Source organism: Chanodichthys erythropterus, chromosome 17 (genome assembly GCF_024489055.1).
Source record: "Chanodichthys erythropterus isolate Z2021 chromosome 17, ASM2448905v1, whole genome shotgun sequence".
In the NCBI taxonomy this organism is placed as follows: Eukaryota; Metazoa; Chordata; class Actinopteri; order Cypriniformes; family Xenocyprididae; genus Chanodichthys; species Chanodichthys erythropterus.
In genome coordinates, this window is record NC_090237.1 from 14,830,379 (window position 1) to 14,847,493 (window position 17,115).

The 17,115-nt window shown below is 38.2% G+C and overlaps 1 protein-coding gene across 2 annotated transcripts; it reads right to left on the reverse strand.

Annotated features, from left to right (window-relative positions):
- Positions 1-3,716: 3,716 nt before the first annotated feature.
- On the reverse strand, positions 3,717-16,933 carry aldh3a1 (aldehyde dehydrogenase 3 family, member A1). Of its 2 annotated transcripts, none has more exons than XM_067364488.1 (11): positions 16,782-16,933; positions 10,583-10,758; positions 10,251-10,482; positions 9,354-9,439; positions 9,055-9,263; positions 8,605-8,722; positions 8,368-8,509; positions 8,104-8,270; positions 7,912-8,011; positions 6,312-6,571; positions 3,717-5,383 (listed from the first exon to the last, which is right to left on the reverse strand). In XM_067364488.1, the coding sequence occupies exons 2-10, from the start codon at positions 10,736-10,738 to the stop codon at positions 6,312-6,314; spliced, it is 1,470 nt and encodes a 489-aa protein (XP_067220589.1). In that variant the 5' UTR covers positions 10,739-10,758; positions 16,782-16,933; the 3' UTR covers positions 3,717-5,383. The 2 variants fall into 2 exon arrangements, with proteins under 2 accessions (XP_067220589.1, XP_067220590.1); XM_067364489.1 differs by lacking the exon at positions 16,782-16,933 and adding an exon at positions 13,274-13,408.
- Positions 16,934-17,115: the final 182 nt, after the last annotated feature.

A 17,115-nucleotide genomic window follows, 5' to 3' on the forward strand; every position in this document is an offset into this window, starting at 1 on the left:
AGCGGGCTCGCTGGCTGGAGCGGGCTCGCTGGCTGGAGCGGGCTCTGGAGCGGGCTCGCTGGCTGGAGCGGGCTCGCTGGCTGGAGCGGGCTCGCTGGCTGGAGCGGGCTCGCTGGCTGGAGCGGGCTCGCTGGCTGGAGCGGGCTCTGGAGCGGGCTCGCTGGCTGGAGCGGGCTGGAGCGGGCTCGCTGGCTGGAGCGGGCTCTGGAGCGGGCTCGCTGGCTGGAGCGGGCTCTGGAGCGGGCTCGCTGGCTGGAGCGGGCTCTGGAGCGGGCTCGCTGGCTGGAGCGGGCTCTGGAGCGGGCTCGCTGGCTGGAGCGGGCTCTGGAGCGGGCTCGCTGGCTGGAGCGGGCTCTGGAGCGGGCTCGCTGGCTGGAGCGGGCTCACTGACTGGAACGGGCTCTGGAGCGGACTCACTGACTGGAGCGGGCTCTGGAGCGGACTCACTGACTGGAGCGGGCTCTGGAGCGGACTCACTGACTGGAGCGGGCTCTGGAGCGGACTCACTGACTGGAGCGGGCTCTGGAGCGGACTCACTGACTGGAGCGGGCTCACTGACTGGAACGGGCTCTGGAGTGGACTCACTGACTGGAGCGGGCTCTGGAGTGGACTCACTGACTGGAGCGGGCTCACTGACTGGAACGGGCTCTGGAGTGGACTCACTGACTGGAGCGGGCTCTGGAGTGGACTCACTGACTGGAGCGGGCTCTGGAGTGGACTCACTGACTGGAGCGGGCTCACTGACTGGAACGGGCTCTGGAGTGGACTCACTGACTGGAGCGGGCTCTGGAGTGGACTCACTGACTGGAGCGGGCTCACTGACTGGAACGGGCTCACTGACTGGAACGGGCTTTGGAGTGGACTCACTGACTGGAGCGGGCTCTGGAGTGGACTCACTGACTGGAGCGGGCTCACTGACTGGAACGGGCTCTGGAGTGGACTCACTGACTGGAGCGGGCTCTGGAGTGGACTCACTGACTGGAGCGGGCTCTGGAGTGGACTCACTGACTGGAGCGGGCTCACTGACTGGAACGGGCTCTGGAGTGGACTCACTGACTGGAGCGGGCTCTGGAGTGGACTCACTGACTGGAGCGGGCTCACTGACTGGAACGGGCTCACTGACTGGAACGGGCTTTGGAGTGGACTCACTGACTGGAGCGGGCTCTGGAGTGGACTCACTGACTGGAGCGGGCTCTGGAGTGGACTCGCTGACTGGAACGGGCTCTGGAGCGGACTCACTGGCTGGAGACTTCCTTCTCCTCCTCCTCCTCCCTTTACCGGGGTGAAGCTGAGGCTCAGTGCCCATCTCCTCAATGCCTTCTGAAACAGAATTATGGGCTGGAGCATGCAAACTGGCTGGCTGATTCAGTGAGGTCCATTCCCTCCGACGGCGAAGATACGCGGCGAATCTCCAGAAATCTAAACTCCGTAGCCCTTCCATCTCACATTGAGGCAGCAATTACACAAATCCTTCAAAGCCGCGTCATTGTAACCCAGCCCCACCGCCATCATCCAAAAGACCTTAGCGAAGCATCCTACCTCCCACCCCTCCTGGCGTAGAGCCCACAACGCCCGTAGTTGATCCCAGCGCTCCCTGGTAGTGGCTGGAGGAAGGATTCGGAACCCCACACCGCTGGATCCTTGCATGGTGGTGGTTTGTTCTGTCACGGGTGCACACAAGAACAAGATGATAGATCCAAGTGCAGCATAAGGGTTTATTGGGTAATCCAAATCGTAGTCCAGAGAACAGGCAAGAGTCAAAATCCAGAATATCAGTCCACAAAACAAAAAGCCAGCAATACAAAATGTGCAAGACAATACAACAAACCACAACTGAGGATAGAAACAACTGAGATTAAATAGACAGACACTGATTACAAAATACATGACAGCTGGGTGTAATGATGTGATAAAGGGATAATGAGTCCGGCAGTGCGTTATGGGTAGTGTAGTCAATGGGGTGAAAACAGTCCAGGATGGAGTGCCCTCAAGTGGCTAATTCGGGCACTCTCACTGACGGTCGTGACAGAACCAGGGTAAGACAAAAACACATTAGATTTAAACATTTACTTATACCTTTTTAAAAAATTATATTTGTTAAAGTCCCCCTGTAGTCAATAATTTTGTCCCTTAAAACTCATCATTGATCACCAAAATTACATATTTTTTTCCTGTGAAAAAAAAAAAAATTCTTCATGCTTCAAAATAGCTTGAATGTAACTCTACACCCTTGCCTCATTTAGTACAGGCGGGTCTATGAATATGCTAATTAGTCCCGCCTCCACTCACTAGCACGTGCTCAGAGATCCACTCGGTCAACTTACTGAGGTAAACGCTGCAGAACGGTATTGATTTTTACAACGTCAGACACATAACGGTACTTAATATGATTAGCCTTTTGCTTGACTAAGTTATCAAACATCTAATAATGTGTTGCTAATATTACACAAACCATGTTCCCGTTCGCCATCTCAAATCAATATCCTTAAAAACGCTTTGAACAACTCAGAACATCAGTGGAGAAAGGCATATAGTTCATCGCCTTATTGCTAAATCTCCCCGATTTTTCATATCAACAGAAAAATATACAGGGATAACCTGGCTTCTTTTGAGACTCCCTTGAGCGGTCAGTTAATGATATCCTAAAGCCCGCCGTCACATTGACCTGATTGGTTACAAGCTAATTACATCTTTTTTTTTAACTGCAGTTTTAAAGAGAAAATACTCAGCAATGGTGTTGACATATGAATTTGCACATCTTAAAGCATATTAAAAACACCACATAGGCATATAAACAACATTAAAAACTTGATTTTCACCACAGGGGGACGTAAACATGTTCTGTAACATTTTTACTAACATTAACAAAGATTTATGAATGCTTTAGAAACATATTGTTCATTGTTAATTTATGTTAGCTGAAGCATTAACTAATGTTAAGACCTTATTGTACAGTATTACCAAAAAGTAACATTGTGAAATATTAACATTTAAGAGTTTTCTATTATAATTATTCTGTCATTACTCCAGTCACATGATCCTTCAGTAATCATTCTAATATGCTGATCAAGATACATTTATTTAAAACAGTTGTGCTGCTTAATATTTTTTATGGAAACCGTGATACATTTTCCTCCAGGATTCTTTGATAAATAGAATGCTCAAATAAAACAACAAGGCCTTCATACTACTCCATACAAAGAGAATGCACACAGCTCACTAGGAATGCATACTAGCAACAGTACAGCGGGTTGATGACCTCCAACATTTAAATCGATGTCATTGTAAACGCCCCTTCAGGCAGTAATGCATGGAATCTGTCATAGAACGTGGTCAACCCTGCTAAATACAGTAAATCCTATTGTCAGGCTATTATCAATTATGTGGAATTTTTTTAATCTTAACATTCCTTCAGCAGCAATTATAGTTTAATTTACTGAGAAATTCTGCCAATTCTAAGAAGTCCTCCATCATCCAGCTTGACAAACTACAGCAGATGTGTATATTTGCTGTCAGCTAGGCCTATGTATTAGCTTTAAGTCAGATAGATTGTGTGACAGCAAATGTAAAGCTAAAAAAATTATCACAAGGAGAATTGTGTTGGCTTTTTGTTGGCGCAGCCATTTGCGTGATAGATAACTGGTAACTTTATATTATGTGGAGGAAAAATGCACACACATCACTTGGTTTCTCTGTCGAACAGGAACCTCTTTATTTATTTTTGGTCTATATGGAAGACATGTGATCAGTTTGAGGAAATACAACAGATTTAGGGTTGCATTATTATATTTAATAAAATGAAACTAGTATTTAGCTCATCATTCATTTAAAGAAGAAGAAGAAAAAAATCACAGAAAGTGTAATCCACTTTATTGGTTCAGAAGTGTTTGACACTTTACATGTTCATTATGACTGTTTAAGGAAGAAGCATGTGGAGCAGCACAATAATCAAACTGATGAAAATGGCTTTGAATTGCTGATTTAATTAACCCAACATCTTTCTATTGTAAAGATGCAGTCCTCCTCTTGTTTATAAGCGATTTTAAACTGTAAGAGAGCGCCATCTGCTGAATATTGAAGGAAATGGTATTGTAGATATGAATTCAAAAAAGGACCAAATGTATCAGACTGTTGAATGTAATCTTAACTATTATAACTGTTATCTATAAAATTAAATCAACATCAAATACATAAATAGAAAAATTAATAATAAATCCATATAATAACATTAAATGCTGTAAATGAATATATTTAAAATAATTTGACATTCTCTATTTTACATTAATCAGTGATCTCTACCATTTTGATATTCATTGTTTTAGACTAAACAGGAATAATATTATGACTAATGTTAGATAACAAATAAATCTGAGGAATTCACTAGTTATTTACTGTTTTTTTACCTTTACATTCAAAATGTTTTTTTTTTTTTGTTTTTGTTTTTTTTCATTGGCAGTTTGCTCTGTAACCCTGCACAGTAAAATCCTCAGAGTTAAATCAGCTCTGCTCAGAGTACATATGGTTCCTCTCTAAATAGTGTTAAAATAACACTGAAGCAGAGTTAAAGTTAATGAGATAATTATGCAATTAATTAGGTGATGATTGTGCATTAGTGATGAACACCTGCTGTTAACAAGCAGAATCACTGAAGAAAAGAGAAACACAAGAACTACAAATGACTTTAACTCTGCTTCAGTGTTACTATAATACTATTTAGAGAGGGACCATATGTACTCTGAGCAGAGCTGATTTAACTCTGGGGATTTTACTGTGTGGTTATTTTATGACAGCCTGTTACATTTGTTCCAAGACTATAATAAAGCATTTAGAAAACAACTTTGCAACATCACTAAATCACTTTTGATCAACATTTTTGTTGGGGTGTAAATAAACAATCTTTTCTTTGTTGACATCATTATAAATGAGTAAAAGCTTATTAACAAATGTGCATGAAAGCTAATGTTCTAAAGCTCTCCGTAAAGTCCACAGCATAAAGATGATAAGCTGGAGAACAACCAGAACAATGCAAGCATTGTACTGCTACATGACAGAAATAATGCTAACTTGTCCATTTAGAAGATCCAAATGTGCAGATTCTGCACGATTCAGCAGTTCAACAGCACAAAATCTCTACATAGGTAGAATTGGCCATTTAGACAAACCTTTTTACTTGTATTTAGAAGATTAAAATGTAGTTTGTGTTTTAGAGTATTTAAAATGTTTATCTTAATCAGTTAGAAAGCAAGTGCACATGCTAAACATGTTTTGTATTAAAATGATAAAAATTATTAAAGTATTCTATATGATATCAAAATGATTCAAAACAGTTACAAAGTAAACAGCAGTGTATGCAGAGGGATCCGTTCCTTCAAACTGGAGTCTTCTGTGGAAGTAGAAAGGAACATTGATTATAAACAATGACGCATTGTTAGAGCAATGGAATAATATTCAGTAATTAAGCAAAGCTTGATCCAAACGGCAGTCTGTTGGAAAATACTGATTAACCGAATAGACAAACCATGACCGAAAGTGTAATCACATACCATTTCTGAACAAACTCTACAAAATCATGACACAAAATGCATAAATATGGAATTAATGACAATGGAACATTATTATAATTAAATGGATACCCAAAATGGTTTGCACAATGGCTGTTCATTAAATTTTCAATAATCTAAGGGTTCGTTTACACGACAAGAATGTACTAAAAGCGGAAAAGTTTTTCCTTTGCGTTTTTCGCATACAGGTGTAACCCCTCACCCAGGTCCTACTCGCCCTGCTCTGCGCCGGCCTCGAATCTGGGTCTCTGGCATGGGAGTGGGACGCTCTACCAAGGAGGCTAAAGGATACAACCCCTAGTGTCAGTCGCCAGAGCATCTCTTGAGATCAGAGGAGTGAGGTTTACTCGCACAGCAACTACTAGCTGGCCTCCGTTTCACTGGCAACAACATTGTCAAAATGATCTCTGATCACACCGATCCACAAAAAGATTAAAAACACTGTATTATTTATGCCAGGCCCGTAGATGGCGATGTCACTTTGTAAAGAAACGCATACAAAGTTTTCCGTCTTAATTTGAAAATGATGTCATGAAAACGGCCCGTCATTATATGTTCTGGTTATATGTTTCTGCCCTAAAATGCTTTTTGTTGTAATAACCTCCCCTGATTAAATATATCTAATTGTTCTAATGCTTGTAATATAATATAGGTGTAATTCAAACAGTAATCAACACCCGTGAAGGGATATCAGGACATATCAGAATCAAGAATTCAACAATGACATGGTATAAGCTGTAAACCATTTACCTAAATCAGCACAACTATTAAGTCAACAAGGAGGCCAATTGCCAATATGGTGGTGATGACGGCCCACACACACACGCAACTACAACTGCATAAGCGATGCTGCAAGAAAAATTTGGCTTTGCGCAGTCGGGCTTCTGTTAGTGGAGGGTAACGGGCGTCATTCAAACTCTCCATAGCAAAAGACTTGATGAGACAGGCACGATGGTGACTCAGCTGGTCAAATGTGTGTCTCCCATGATATCTGCCCATTCCACTGTTTCCTTGGAGAGAAAGAGTGAGAAAAACTGAGGTTGAGACGAACAGGTAAATATATCATTACAAAGAAATTTAACCATAATAATAATAATAATAATAATAAAAAATAAATAAATAAATTATATAGTGCTCAGCATAAATGAGTACACCCCCTTTGAAAAGTAACATTTTAAACAATATCTCAATGAACATAAAAACAATTTTAAAAATCCAGAGTATATCCAGAGAGTAAATCCAGAGTCCCAGTAGTCTTCATCTTTGTCAGCACGGGCCCCGGCAAACTCTAGGTGGGCTTTTTTTCTTTAGGAGAGGCTTCTTTCTCTGCAGTGTACACCGTATTGTGTCACGGGAAATAGTCACCCCAGTTTGGCTTTCTACTTCTTTAGATAACTGCAGTAACTTGCATGCCGATTTTCTTCAACCCTTCTCATCAGAAGACGCTCCTGTCGAGGTGTTAACTTCCGTGGACGACCTGGACGTCTCTGTGAGATGGTTGCAGTTCCATCTTTTTTAAATTTTTGTACCACTTTTGCTACAGTATTCTGACTGATAAGTAAAGCTTTGCTGCTCTTCTTGTAGCCTTCACCTTACTGGTGTAAAGAAATTATTTTCTTTCTTTTTCAGGTCTTGTGACATTTCTCTTCCATGTGGTGCCATTGCTGACAGCATGAATTGGGAAGGGGTTTTAACACCCTTTTATAGTCAACTGTCAGCTGGACACGAGTGTAATGAATAATAACTCACCTGTGGATGAATTCTTGTTAAATTAGACATTTTTAGTCTAAAATTTAGCTTTGCTCCAGTGGGGTGTACTCATTTTTGCATCACCCTAATTTGAGTAAAACTGAAAATTTTGTTCAGTTATATTATTAACCTTACTTTCATATTATAAGTTAAACAGATGTTATATTAAACTTAGTCTTGTCAACATTTTGGAAATTGTTTTTGTGTTCATTGAGATATTGTTTAAAATGTTACTTTTCAAAGGGGGTGTACTCATTTGCGCTGAGAGCAGTGTGTATATCGATCTATATATACACTCTCTTTAATTCATTTAATAGTTGTATATCACCATTAATATTTATCATAAACTAAGTGATATTTAATTTCTTATATTAGAATAAAATATTTTAAAACTTAAATGATTTCTCATACATATAGATATAATCAATTAATATTTAAAAATTAAAATATTTAATGTTTTAATACAAGAAAAATGACTCATATAATTTCATTTTATATAAAATATTGATTTTTCTAAATCAAAAGTTGTATATTCTAAATTCATCCTTACTATTATTTTGCCATTATTTTTTGTCGAGTGATTTCTTATTGATTTGCTTACCAACACCTCCAAAAGGTAAGGTATCGACAGTGTAATGCATCAAGACATCATTAACAGTCACTCCTCCACTGGTGGTTTCAGTTAACATACGCTTGATCACCTAAATGGAACAAAGATCAACTTGGAGATATTGAAATTGACTTAAAATGTGAATTTCTGCCTTCCAAAAAACATTGGTAATCAAAAGAATACCGTTTTATCAGAGGAAAACACATAGAGTGCCAAAGGCTTTTCCCTTGTGTTGATAAAATTTATGGCTTCACTCAAGTCATTAACAGTGACAATGGGCAGCAGCGGTCCAAAGATCTCTTCTTGCATGATTTTGAAATGGGGCAAAACATCCCTCAGAACTGTAGGAGCTGGTGGGGAAGAAAAAAATGTTTTTTTGTTTTTTTTTGCTTTATCAAAGTCAAATCATAGGTAATTTCACTCTTTGCCAATAAAAGTTGGCCTTACCTATGTAACACTGTGAGCGATCACTCTCTCCTCCAAGAGCAATTGTACATTCATTCATCAGAGCTAATACTCTGTCGAAGTGACGTGTGTTAATGATTCTGCAATAATCTGGAGAGCTTTTAGGGTCCTTTTGGTAGAACTCCTGTAATGAGTTAAGATTGTAGATAACGTCTAACTACCAAAGTGTGAATGGAACACAATTTAATATAAAATAAATAAATAAATAAAAATACACACCTGCAGTGTGTTTTGAATCTCTTCAACTATCCTATCTTGGATGCTTGGCTCACACAGAATGTAGTCAGGTGCAATGCATGTCTGGCCACAATTTGTAAACTTCCCCCAGGTTATTCGTCTGATATAAAGATGGACATTTGGAAAGCTGTTATTTTGTTTCCCAAAAGCTTTAAATTGCTTAGAATTTAAAGTTAGTAAAAATTCTGTCATCATTTACACACCCTCATGAAGAATTCAAATGAAAGTCAATGGGGTCTAAAACAAAACTGGACCCCTTTGACATGCATTGCTTGGACAAAATCAACATTGAGACATTTTTCAAATATATATTTTGTATTGCACAGAATTAAAACAAATAAATCAAACAGGTTTGGAATGACATGAAGGTGACTAAATGACAGAATTTTTATTTTGGCTGAACTATCCCTTTAACATAAAACTCCATAATACCGGCATGCCACAGCAATGTCACAGTTCTTGTCAATATAGCAAGGGCTTTTCCCACCCAGTTCTAAAGTCACTGGTGTGAGATGATGAGCTGCTGCTTCCATAACCAGTTTCCCCACAGTGCTGCTCCCAGTGTAGAATATGTGGTCGAAACGCTGCTTCAGCAGCTCCTGGGTCTCTGGAACCCCTCCTGTCACCACTTGATACATCTCCTAAAATTATTCGAAAGTTTGTCAAGCTGTTCTCAAAGAACTTAAAGCAAACCTGAGACTGAATTATAAAAACATAATGAGTTTATGGACCTTATCTAGATACAGAGGAAGCAGTTCTTTCATAAGTCTAGCAGAATGCTCACTCAGCTCTGATGGCTTCAGCACAGCCGCATTGCCTAAATAACAAGAGGAAGTGAAAAACAGTGTGTGTGTGAAATCTCATTTGGTGTTGGTGATATTTCTCAATGAGATAAAAGAGATTAAAAGTCAACATGAAATCAAGACACCATTTACTTTCTTAATGCACATGCCTAGTCTTTCTTCAAAATGTAATAATTTGCACCACTAAATGCATAGTTCAGTCATGAAACTATTCCAAGCTGATTGGTAGGGGAATGGTTCTTCCAAACCAGCAGCACAGTCAATCAGTCTCTCTTTTCTATTAATGCATCTTTTATCATTTCTATCCTGACCTCGTTCAGTTTATTAGGGTGAACATAAGAATTTTCTTTAGCCCTCCTCCTCCCCAGAACCACCTCTCCAGATCCGTTATGGGGGGTTCTCCTTACTTTACCTTGCTGCAGCAGAAGCATGTACAGGTATACTAATCCCTGTAATTCTGAGTATGTTTCAGCAGCAAACTTAGCTCATGCCAGCAGCAATAGCAGATCTAATCCTTCAATCCTACCTCCATTCTTACACTGTAAACCCTAACGCTCAAAATAATTAATTGGTTTGAGTAGGACAAACTTAAATTAAACAAATTAGTTCAGTCAAATTAACTTTTATAAGTATTTAGCACTTTCATTTTCTTTCACGTTCACAGAACTAATATATTTTAAGTAAACTGATATTTCATTTGTTTTGAGTTTTATTAACTTATTACTTTTAATTTAGATGAACTTAACGTTCCAAATCAAGTCTCGCCCAACATTTTCTTCTGTTTGTAAGTTTCATGTTGGCTGTAATTAGAATAGATCCTACTACCAGCTGCAATGGCTCCAACCAGGGGTTGCAGGATCATGGCCCAAGGGTAGTTCCAGGTTCCAATTATCAGCACAACACCCAAAGGTTCAGGCTTTATGTAAACATCATCAAGTGCACTGTTGAGATTCTTCTTCACAGGCTGTAGAGCTGCCCAGTCCGCCATGTCACTCTCCGCCAACTTGATGTCATTCTCAATGCCGATCAGCTCAAAAAGTGAATTGTTATACGTATTCTGTTTGATGACAGTGACAATAAAGATTAAAAACATTCAGTGTTTCTAAAAGATTTTTATTGTTTAAGGAAACATTAATCATTCAGAATGGCTGCTGTACCCTGTTGAGGTCTTGTTTTAGAGCTTGGTCAATGTCTGCTTGGCGTTCAGTGATGAGCCGGTGCAGGGCTCTGAGCTGCTGTTTTCTGTACTGCAGGGGGCGGGATTTACCCGACTGGAAGGCCTTCCTCAACCCATCAACAACCTGCTTCTCCATTTGTACAGCTGTGAATTATACTTTTCCAACAAGATTGAGAAGAAAAAAAGAGCTATAAATCAATTAAAGGTTTAGTTAACAGAAAAATGAAAATTCTGTCATTAATTACTCACCCTCATGTCGTTCCAAACCCATAAGACTTTAATTCATTTTTGGAACACAAATTAAACTTTCTGTTCCTCCATTGGGAGCCACCCAACTACCACATTCAAGGTCCAGAAAGGTAGTAAATACATCATTAAAGTAATCCTTGGGACTCCAGTGGTTTAACCTCAATTTTATGAAGCGACATAAGCGCTTTGTTTGCAAAAAAACAAACAAAACCCTCGGATTTCATCAAAAATATCTTCATTTGTGTTCTGAAGAGGAACAAAGGTCTTATTGGATTTAGAACGACACAAGGGTGAGTAATTAATGACAGAATTTTTATTTTTAGGTGAACTAACCCTTTAACACTCTTGGATTTAGCTTGAGCAAGAATTTTCTTTAAAAAAGTCAAACATTTAGATATAAAACATACTGTCTTTTTGCAAAACATTTTGTTACAGCTGAATGAACAAAAATCAATGGCCTAAAGAACACTTATATGAGTGTCATGTTGTGGCTGTAGTGAAGAGCATGATGCAGGAGTAAACAAACTGTCTTAATAATTATTGTACTAATAATTAAATAAGGCATTAGGAAAATCCCAGGAATATAGGATATTTAATCAGAATTGATACTGGACAAAGGAACTAAGGAAACAGGGCTTACTGTCACCGTCACACCAGTTAGACGCCTAAGTTTGCTTCACTATATTACAATTAAATCCTAATCTAAGCATGACAAACTATATTTCGTTGAAAAGGTCTAAGACTCCTAAATAGATATATATTTTTTTATTACAAATTATGTAGGAACAGTATTAGATTAATTTATGACAAGAGTGCACCTCAGAAATCTACATCATAACAGGAGTTCTCTCAAATCTCCTGAAACCGATGGCCTAACGGCTGAGTTCTACAAAAGCTTTGCTGAAGAATTGGTACCATTCCTGCTAGGGATGTATTCAGTCAGAAACTTTGCCTTCTAGTTTAACATAAGGGCTTTTATCTCTGATACCTAAACCTAAAAAATATGTTACTTTAATAGATAATTGGTGACCAATTTGTCTCCTTAATAATGATTATAAAATTTTAGCTTGGGCTTTGGCCAAAAGACTCAAGTGTGTTTTAAGTTGACTCAATCAGGATTTATGCCAAAAAGACATATATCAAACAATATCAGACTTGTTCTAGATTTATTAGACTATAGCAAATTAGTTAATGATGACAAGCTTTTTTCTTTTTGTAAATTTTTACAAAGCTTTTGACTTTGAACACGAGTTTATTTTTTATCTCTTCAAAAGCTTGGGTTTGGTGATCCATTCTGCAAATTTATAAGAACTCTTTATAATTATGCCAACTGTTCCATCAACCTTAAGTCGGGTACTTCGCCTAGATTTCAGTTGTCAAGAGGAGCTCGTCAGGGTTGCCCTATGTCCCCTTATTTATTTATTGTGGCTGCACAACTTCTATCCTCCTCTCTTTTGAGTAGTCAGCTGCAAGGTATCACTATTGACAACAAACATATACTTATTAGTCAGCTAGCTAACGACACCGTTTTTAAAAGATGAATCACAGATTCCGATTGCAATACAATACATACATTTTTCCTCTAAAGCCTCTGGTTTAAATTTAAATCTTAACAAATGTGAGCTGTTAGCTGTTAAAGCCTGTCCTTCTTCCTTCCTTTACAGTGTAAGGATGATAAAGTGATAAAGACAGATGCAGACGGAACTTTGACCCAGTTACTGGGAAAACTAAAAGGAAATTCAATTCGTGGTTACAGAGAGCTTTATCTCTTAGAGGACAAACCCTTATTGCTGAGGGTATCTCAAGAATGACGTACCCTGCTCTCTCCTTATGCGTGGATAGATCTACATGTGCAGATCTAGAGTACCTCAGAGATGACGTGTTTTTGTAGGCTAACCCAGAAGTTATTTTTCCCATAGGCTTTTGGAAAATCGCAGTCATGACACTTACAAGTTTAATATATCAAGATAATCTTTACAAGTTAACACAACATTTATACATTTTGAAGCCTAAATAAAGTCGTCAAATATAAAAAGCTTAAATTACCCCTTAAATTACAGGTGCTGGTCATATAAATTAGAATATCGTGAAGAAGACAGAATTGACACCCTCCACAAAGAGAGTAAGTCACAGAAGATCATTACTGAATGTGGTGGCTGTTTACAGAGTGATGTATCAAAGCATATTGAATGCAAAGTTGACTAGAAGGAAGAAATTGGGTAGGCAAAGGTGTACAAGCAACAGGGATGACCACAAGCTTGAGAATACTGTCAAGTAAAGCTGATTCAAACACTTGGGAGAGCTTCACAATGAGTCAAATGAAGCCAGAGTCAGCGCATCAAGAGTCACCACACTCAGACATCTTCAGGAAAAGGACTACCAAGCCACTTCTGAAATAGAAACAACGTCAGAAGCATCTTACCTGGGCTAAGGAGAAAAAGAACTGGACAGTGAACAGTGGTCAAAAGTCCTCTTTTGTCTGCTGGTGTTGGTCCATTGTGTTTTATCAAGTGCAAAGTCAATGCAGCCGTCCAGGAGATTTTGGAGCACTTTATGCTTCCATCTGCTGACAAGCTTTATGGAGATGCTGATTTCCTTTTCCAGCAGGACTTTAGCACCTGCCCACAGTGCAAAAACCACTTCCAAGTGGTTTGCTGACCATGATATTACTGTGTTTTATTTGCCAGCCAACATGCCTGACCCCTGGGGGGGGGGGGGGGTATTTTCAAGATAAAGATGAGAAACAGTCGATCCAACAATATACAGATGATCTGAAGGCTCAATAATGCCTCAGCAGTGCCACAGGCTGATCACTTCCATGCCACACTTCACTGATGCTGTAATTTGTGCTAGGAGCAAGTCATTTGCTGTAATATGTGCTGCCGACCAAGTATTGTGTGCACAAATTAACATACTTTTTTGAAGAACTTGAACTTTTCTGTTTTGAAAATCCATTTTTGATTGATCTTAGGAAATATTCTAATATTTTGAGATACTGGATTTTGGACTTTCATGAGCTGTACACTCTAATCATCAAAATTTTAAGTTTTACTTTACATGTAGGGAATCTAGAATATATGAAAGTTTCATTTTAAAAAATAATTTACAATTAAAAAATAAACTTTTTCATGATATTCTAATTATATGACCAGCACCTGTATCTAATTTTCATAAACAAGCACTTTTGGCCTGGCACCTAATTTATAAACACAATTTTAGCCCTCACTGGTACTTTATTTGGAATAATTGTGATATTCTTATTTTTTATAAAGTCATTGTTTTTCCCAGATTGGGTGAATAATAATTTATAATTTATTTTGGTCTCTCAATTAATCAATGCTGATGGACACTTGTATTCATATTCAGTTTTTGAACAAGTATAACAAACCTGTCACTCTACGAGATTTTGCTATAGTAATGGATGCCATTCCTTATGGAGAAATAACTCTTCTCAGAGACTCAGATGTCTTTGTCAGTTGCTTATCCTTTTGATACAATGATTTGAAATATCTGTTTTTTTTATCTAACTCTTCTGGTTGGAAAAGGAGAATTAGACAGTTATTTCAGAAAGAGATTGCTTCTCTCCCTTACATTGAGTCCTACTGGAATGGCGAATTTGTCAATATTCCATGGAAGAAAGTGTGGACTTTGTCATCTAAATATTTAATAACTATAAGGTCAAGGATGTGTCCTACAATTTACTATTTTGTACAAATTACATGTTTTTTTTTAAAAGTTTCCTGATATTGATTCTTTATGTTCTTTTTGTGGTGCTGAAGGTGAATCTATTTCTCATCTCTTGTGGGAATGCTCATATACAAATCTGTTCTGGAAGGATTTCTGCATTTTGGTATGCAAATTTTTATCAAAGTTTTTCTTTATTATACAAAGATGTTTTATTTGGTCTGCACAGCTTTGATAAAGATGTAAAGGACCAATATTTTTTGATAAATTTATTTTTCTAGCAAAATTTCTCTTACATAAATGTAAATTTCAGGGTGCTAAGCCTTACTTTTTTATAAGGAACTTAAATCCTACTTGGACACTTTCTTTACATCCATCAACTCCAAAGCCCTTAAAACAATACCAACATCGAAGACACCCTTTGAAGCTAAATGCATATTTTTTATAGTTGCAAGCCATTAAATGGACAGACTGGACTGATGAAACCTCTGATGATTACATCAAATTCATACTTCACTGTAGACTAAACAATAGGCCTACATAATATTCACATGCTGTCCATAGCGGACATAATGTATAGCCCAATAATTACAGCATGAAATAACAGGCTAATATTTAAAGCTATAACATTTAAAGGGTTAGTTCACCCAAAAATGAAAATTATGTCTCACCCTCATGTAGTTCCAAACCCGTAAGACCTCCATTCATCTTCGGAACACAGTTTAAGATATTTTAGATTCAGTCAGAGAGCTTTCTGTCCCTCCATTGAAAATGTATGTACGGTATACTGTCCATGTCCAGAAAGGTAATAAAAACATCATCAAAGTAGTCCATGTGACATCAGTGGGTTAGTTAGAAGTTTTTGAAGCATCAAAAATACATTTTGGTCCAAAAATAACAAAAACTACAACTTTATTCAGCATTGTATTCTCTTTCGGGTCTTTTGTCAATCCGGGTTCACGACTCTGCTGATGTGTTATCCGGTGCGCTAGAGCTTCGTTTACAGTCTGAGGGAGACGCACGCTGTATTTAAGCTATTCTACATTGTTTGTATTTTGGTATTGCTATATTTTTTAAAATGGTGCGCAAGTGTGCATGTCGCGGATGTCCTAATTGCCAAAAACAATGACGTAAAAGTGCATTACCAACGCCGATAGATGAAAGGATTCAATGGAATCAATTCAATGGAATCAATTCTATGGAAAGGATTCCGGAATGCTGAATAAAGTTATAGTTTTTGTTAATTTTGGACCAAAATGTATTTTCGATCCTTCAAAACTAACCCACTGATGTCACATGGACTACTTTGATGATGTTTTTATTACCTTTCTGGACATGGACAGTCTACCGTACATACATTTTCAATGGAGGGACAGAAAGCTCTCGGACTAAATCTAAAATATCTTAAAATGTTTTCCGAAAATGATCGGAGGTCTTACGGGTTTGGAACGACACGAGGGTGAGTCATTAATGACATCATTTTCATTTTTGGGTGAACTAACCCTTTAAAGATGTAACATTTTTCTCACAATTCTTACTTTATAACTCGCATTTGCTGAGGTCTGACAAAAAAAATTCAGAACTGCAGGATATAAACTCACAATTCTGGGGTAAAAAGACAAAATAACAACTTCATATCTCATATTTCAGATTTATCTTCACAGAATTGTGAGGTAGAAAATTACTTTTTATTATTTTATTCCGTGGCTTTCATAGACTGCTACTGCAGAACTGTCATTATTGTTTTGAGGTATTAAAATTTATTTTAAATGGGAACTTTTTGGTCTAATTTATTGTGATCACGATTTACATGAGATAGTTGTTCTTAATAAAAGAGTAATAAAGTATGATATCCATGAATTATTGTAGTTGTTTTTGTATTTATGGTCCTATGACAAATCGTTGATAAACTGCTCTGGTAATGTAACAGTTTACAGCACCCATAAACAAATCTTCACAAAATCAAAACAATGTGCAGACTTTCTTTCACAGTTGACAACTCTGTGTAAAATACACCAACAACTCTTTTTAGACTCAACTAAAAAGTTAGCCACAAATGTTAGCCTACCGATGGAAATGGGTTTAAAACTAACTGCATGTTTATAAAGTACAGTTCATGCCACGAGACTAAAGAACCTTTTGTTCATGTTTAGACACAGTCGATCACGTGCACACAGTAAACGTATAGAACATTAAGGAATCTGTTTGTGAAGAACACGACACCATTCAGGAAACATAATACTTACATCTAATCATTCAGGGTAGCGTCATGCATCGGCTCTGGTGCTGTGACGGCGCGGGAGACTAGAAGACAACCGAGTTTATAATGTTCATCAGAGGGCGGCGCATCGGTATTGGGGGGGGCGGGGGGAATCACATGCTCTTTATAAAGAATGCCTACAAAAGTGGCTGTAACACAGGCAATGGCGTTTATTCAATATGATAGACAAAACCCTGCCATTTACAGGAGAACGAAGGACAATATATTTTACCTTTCATTAATAAAAATGTAAATAATTTAGACATGGCAGAGAACTCTCATTTATGTTTGTAATTCATTACATAATGTTTGCTAATGAC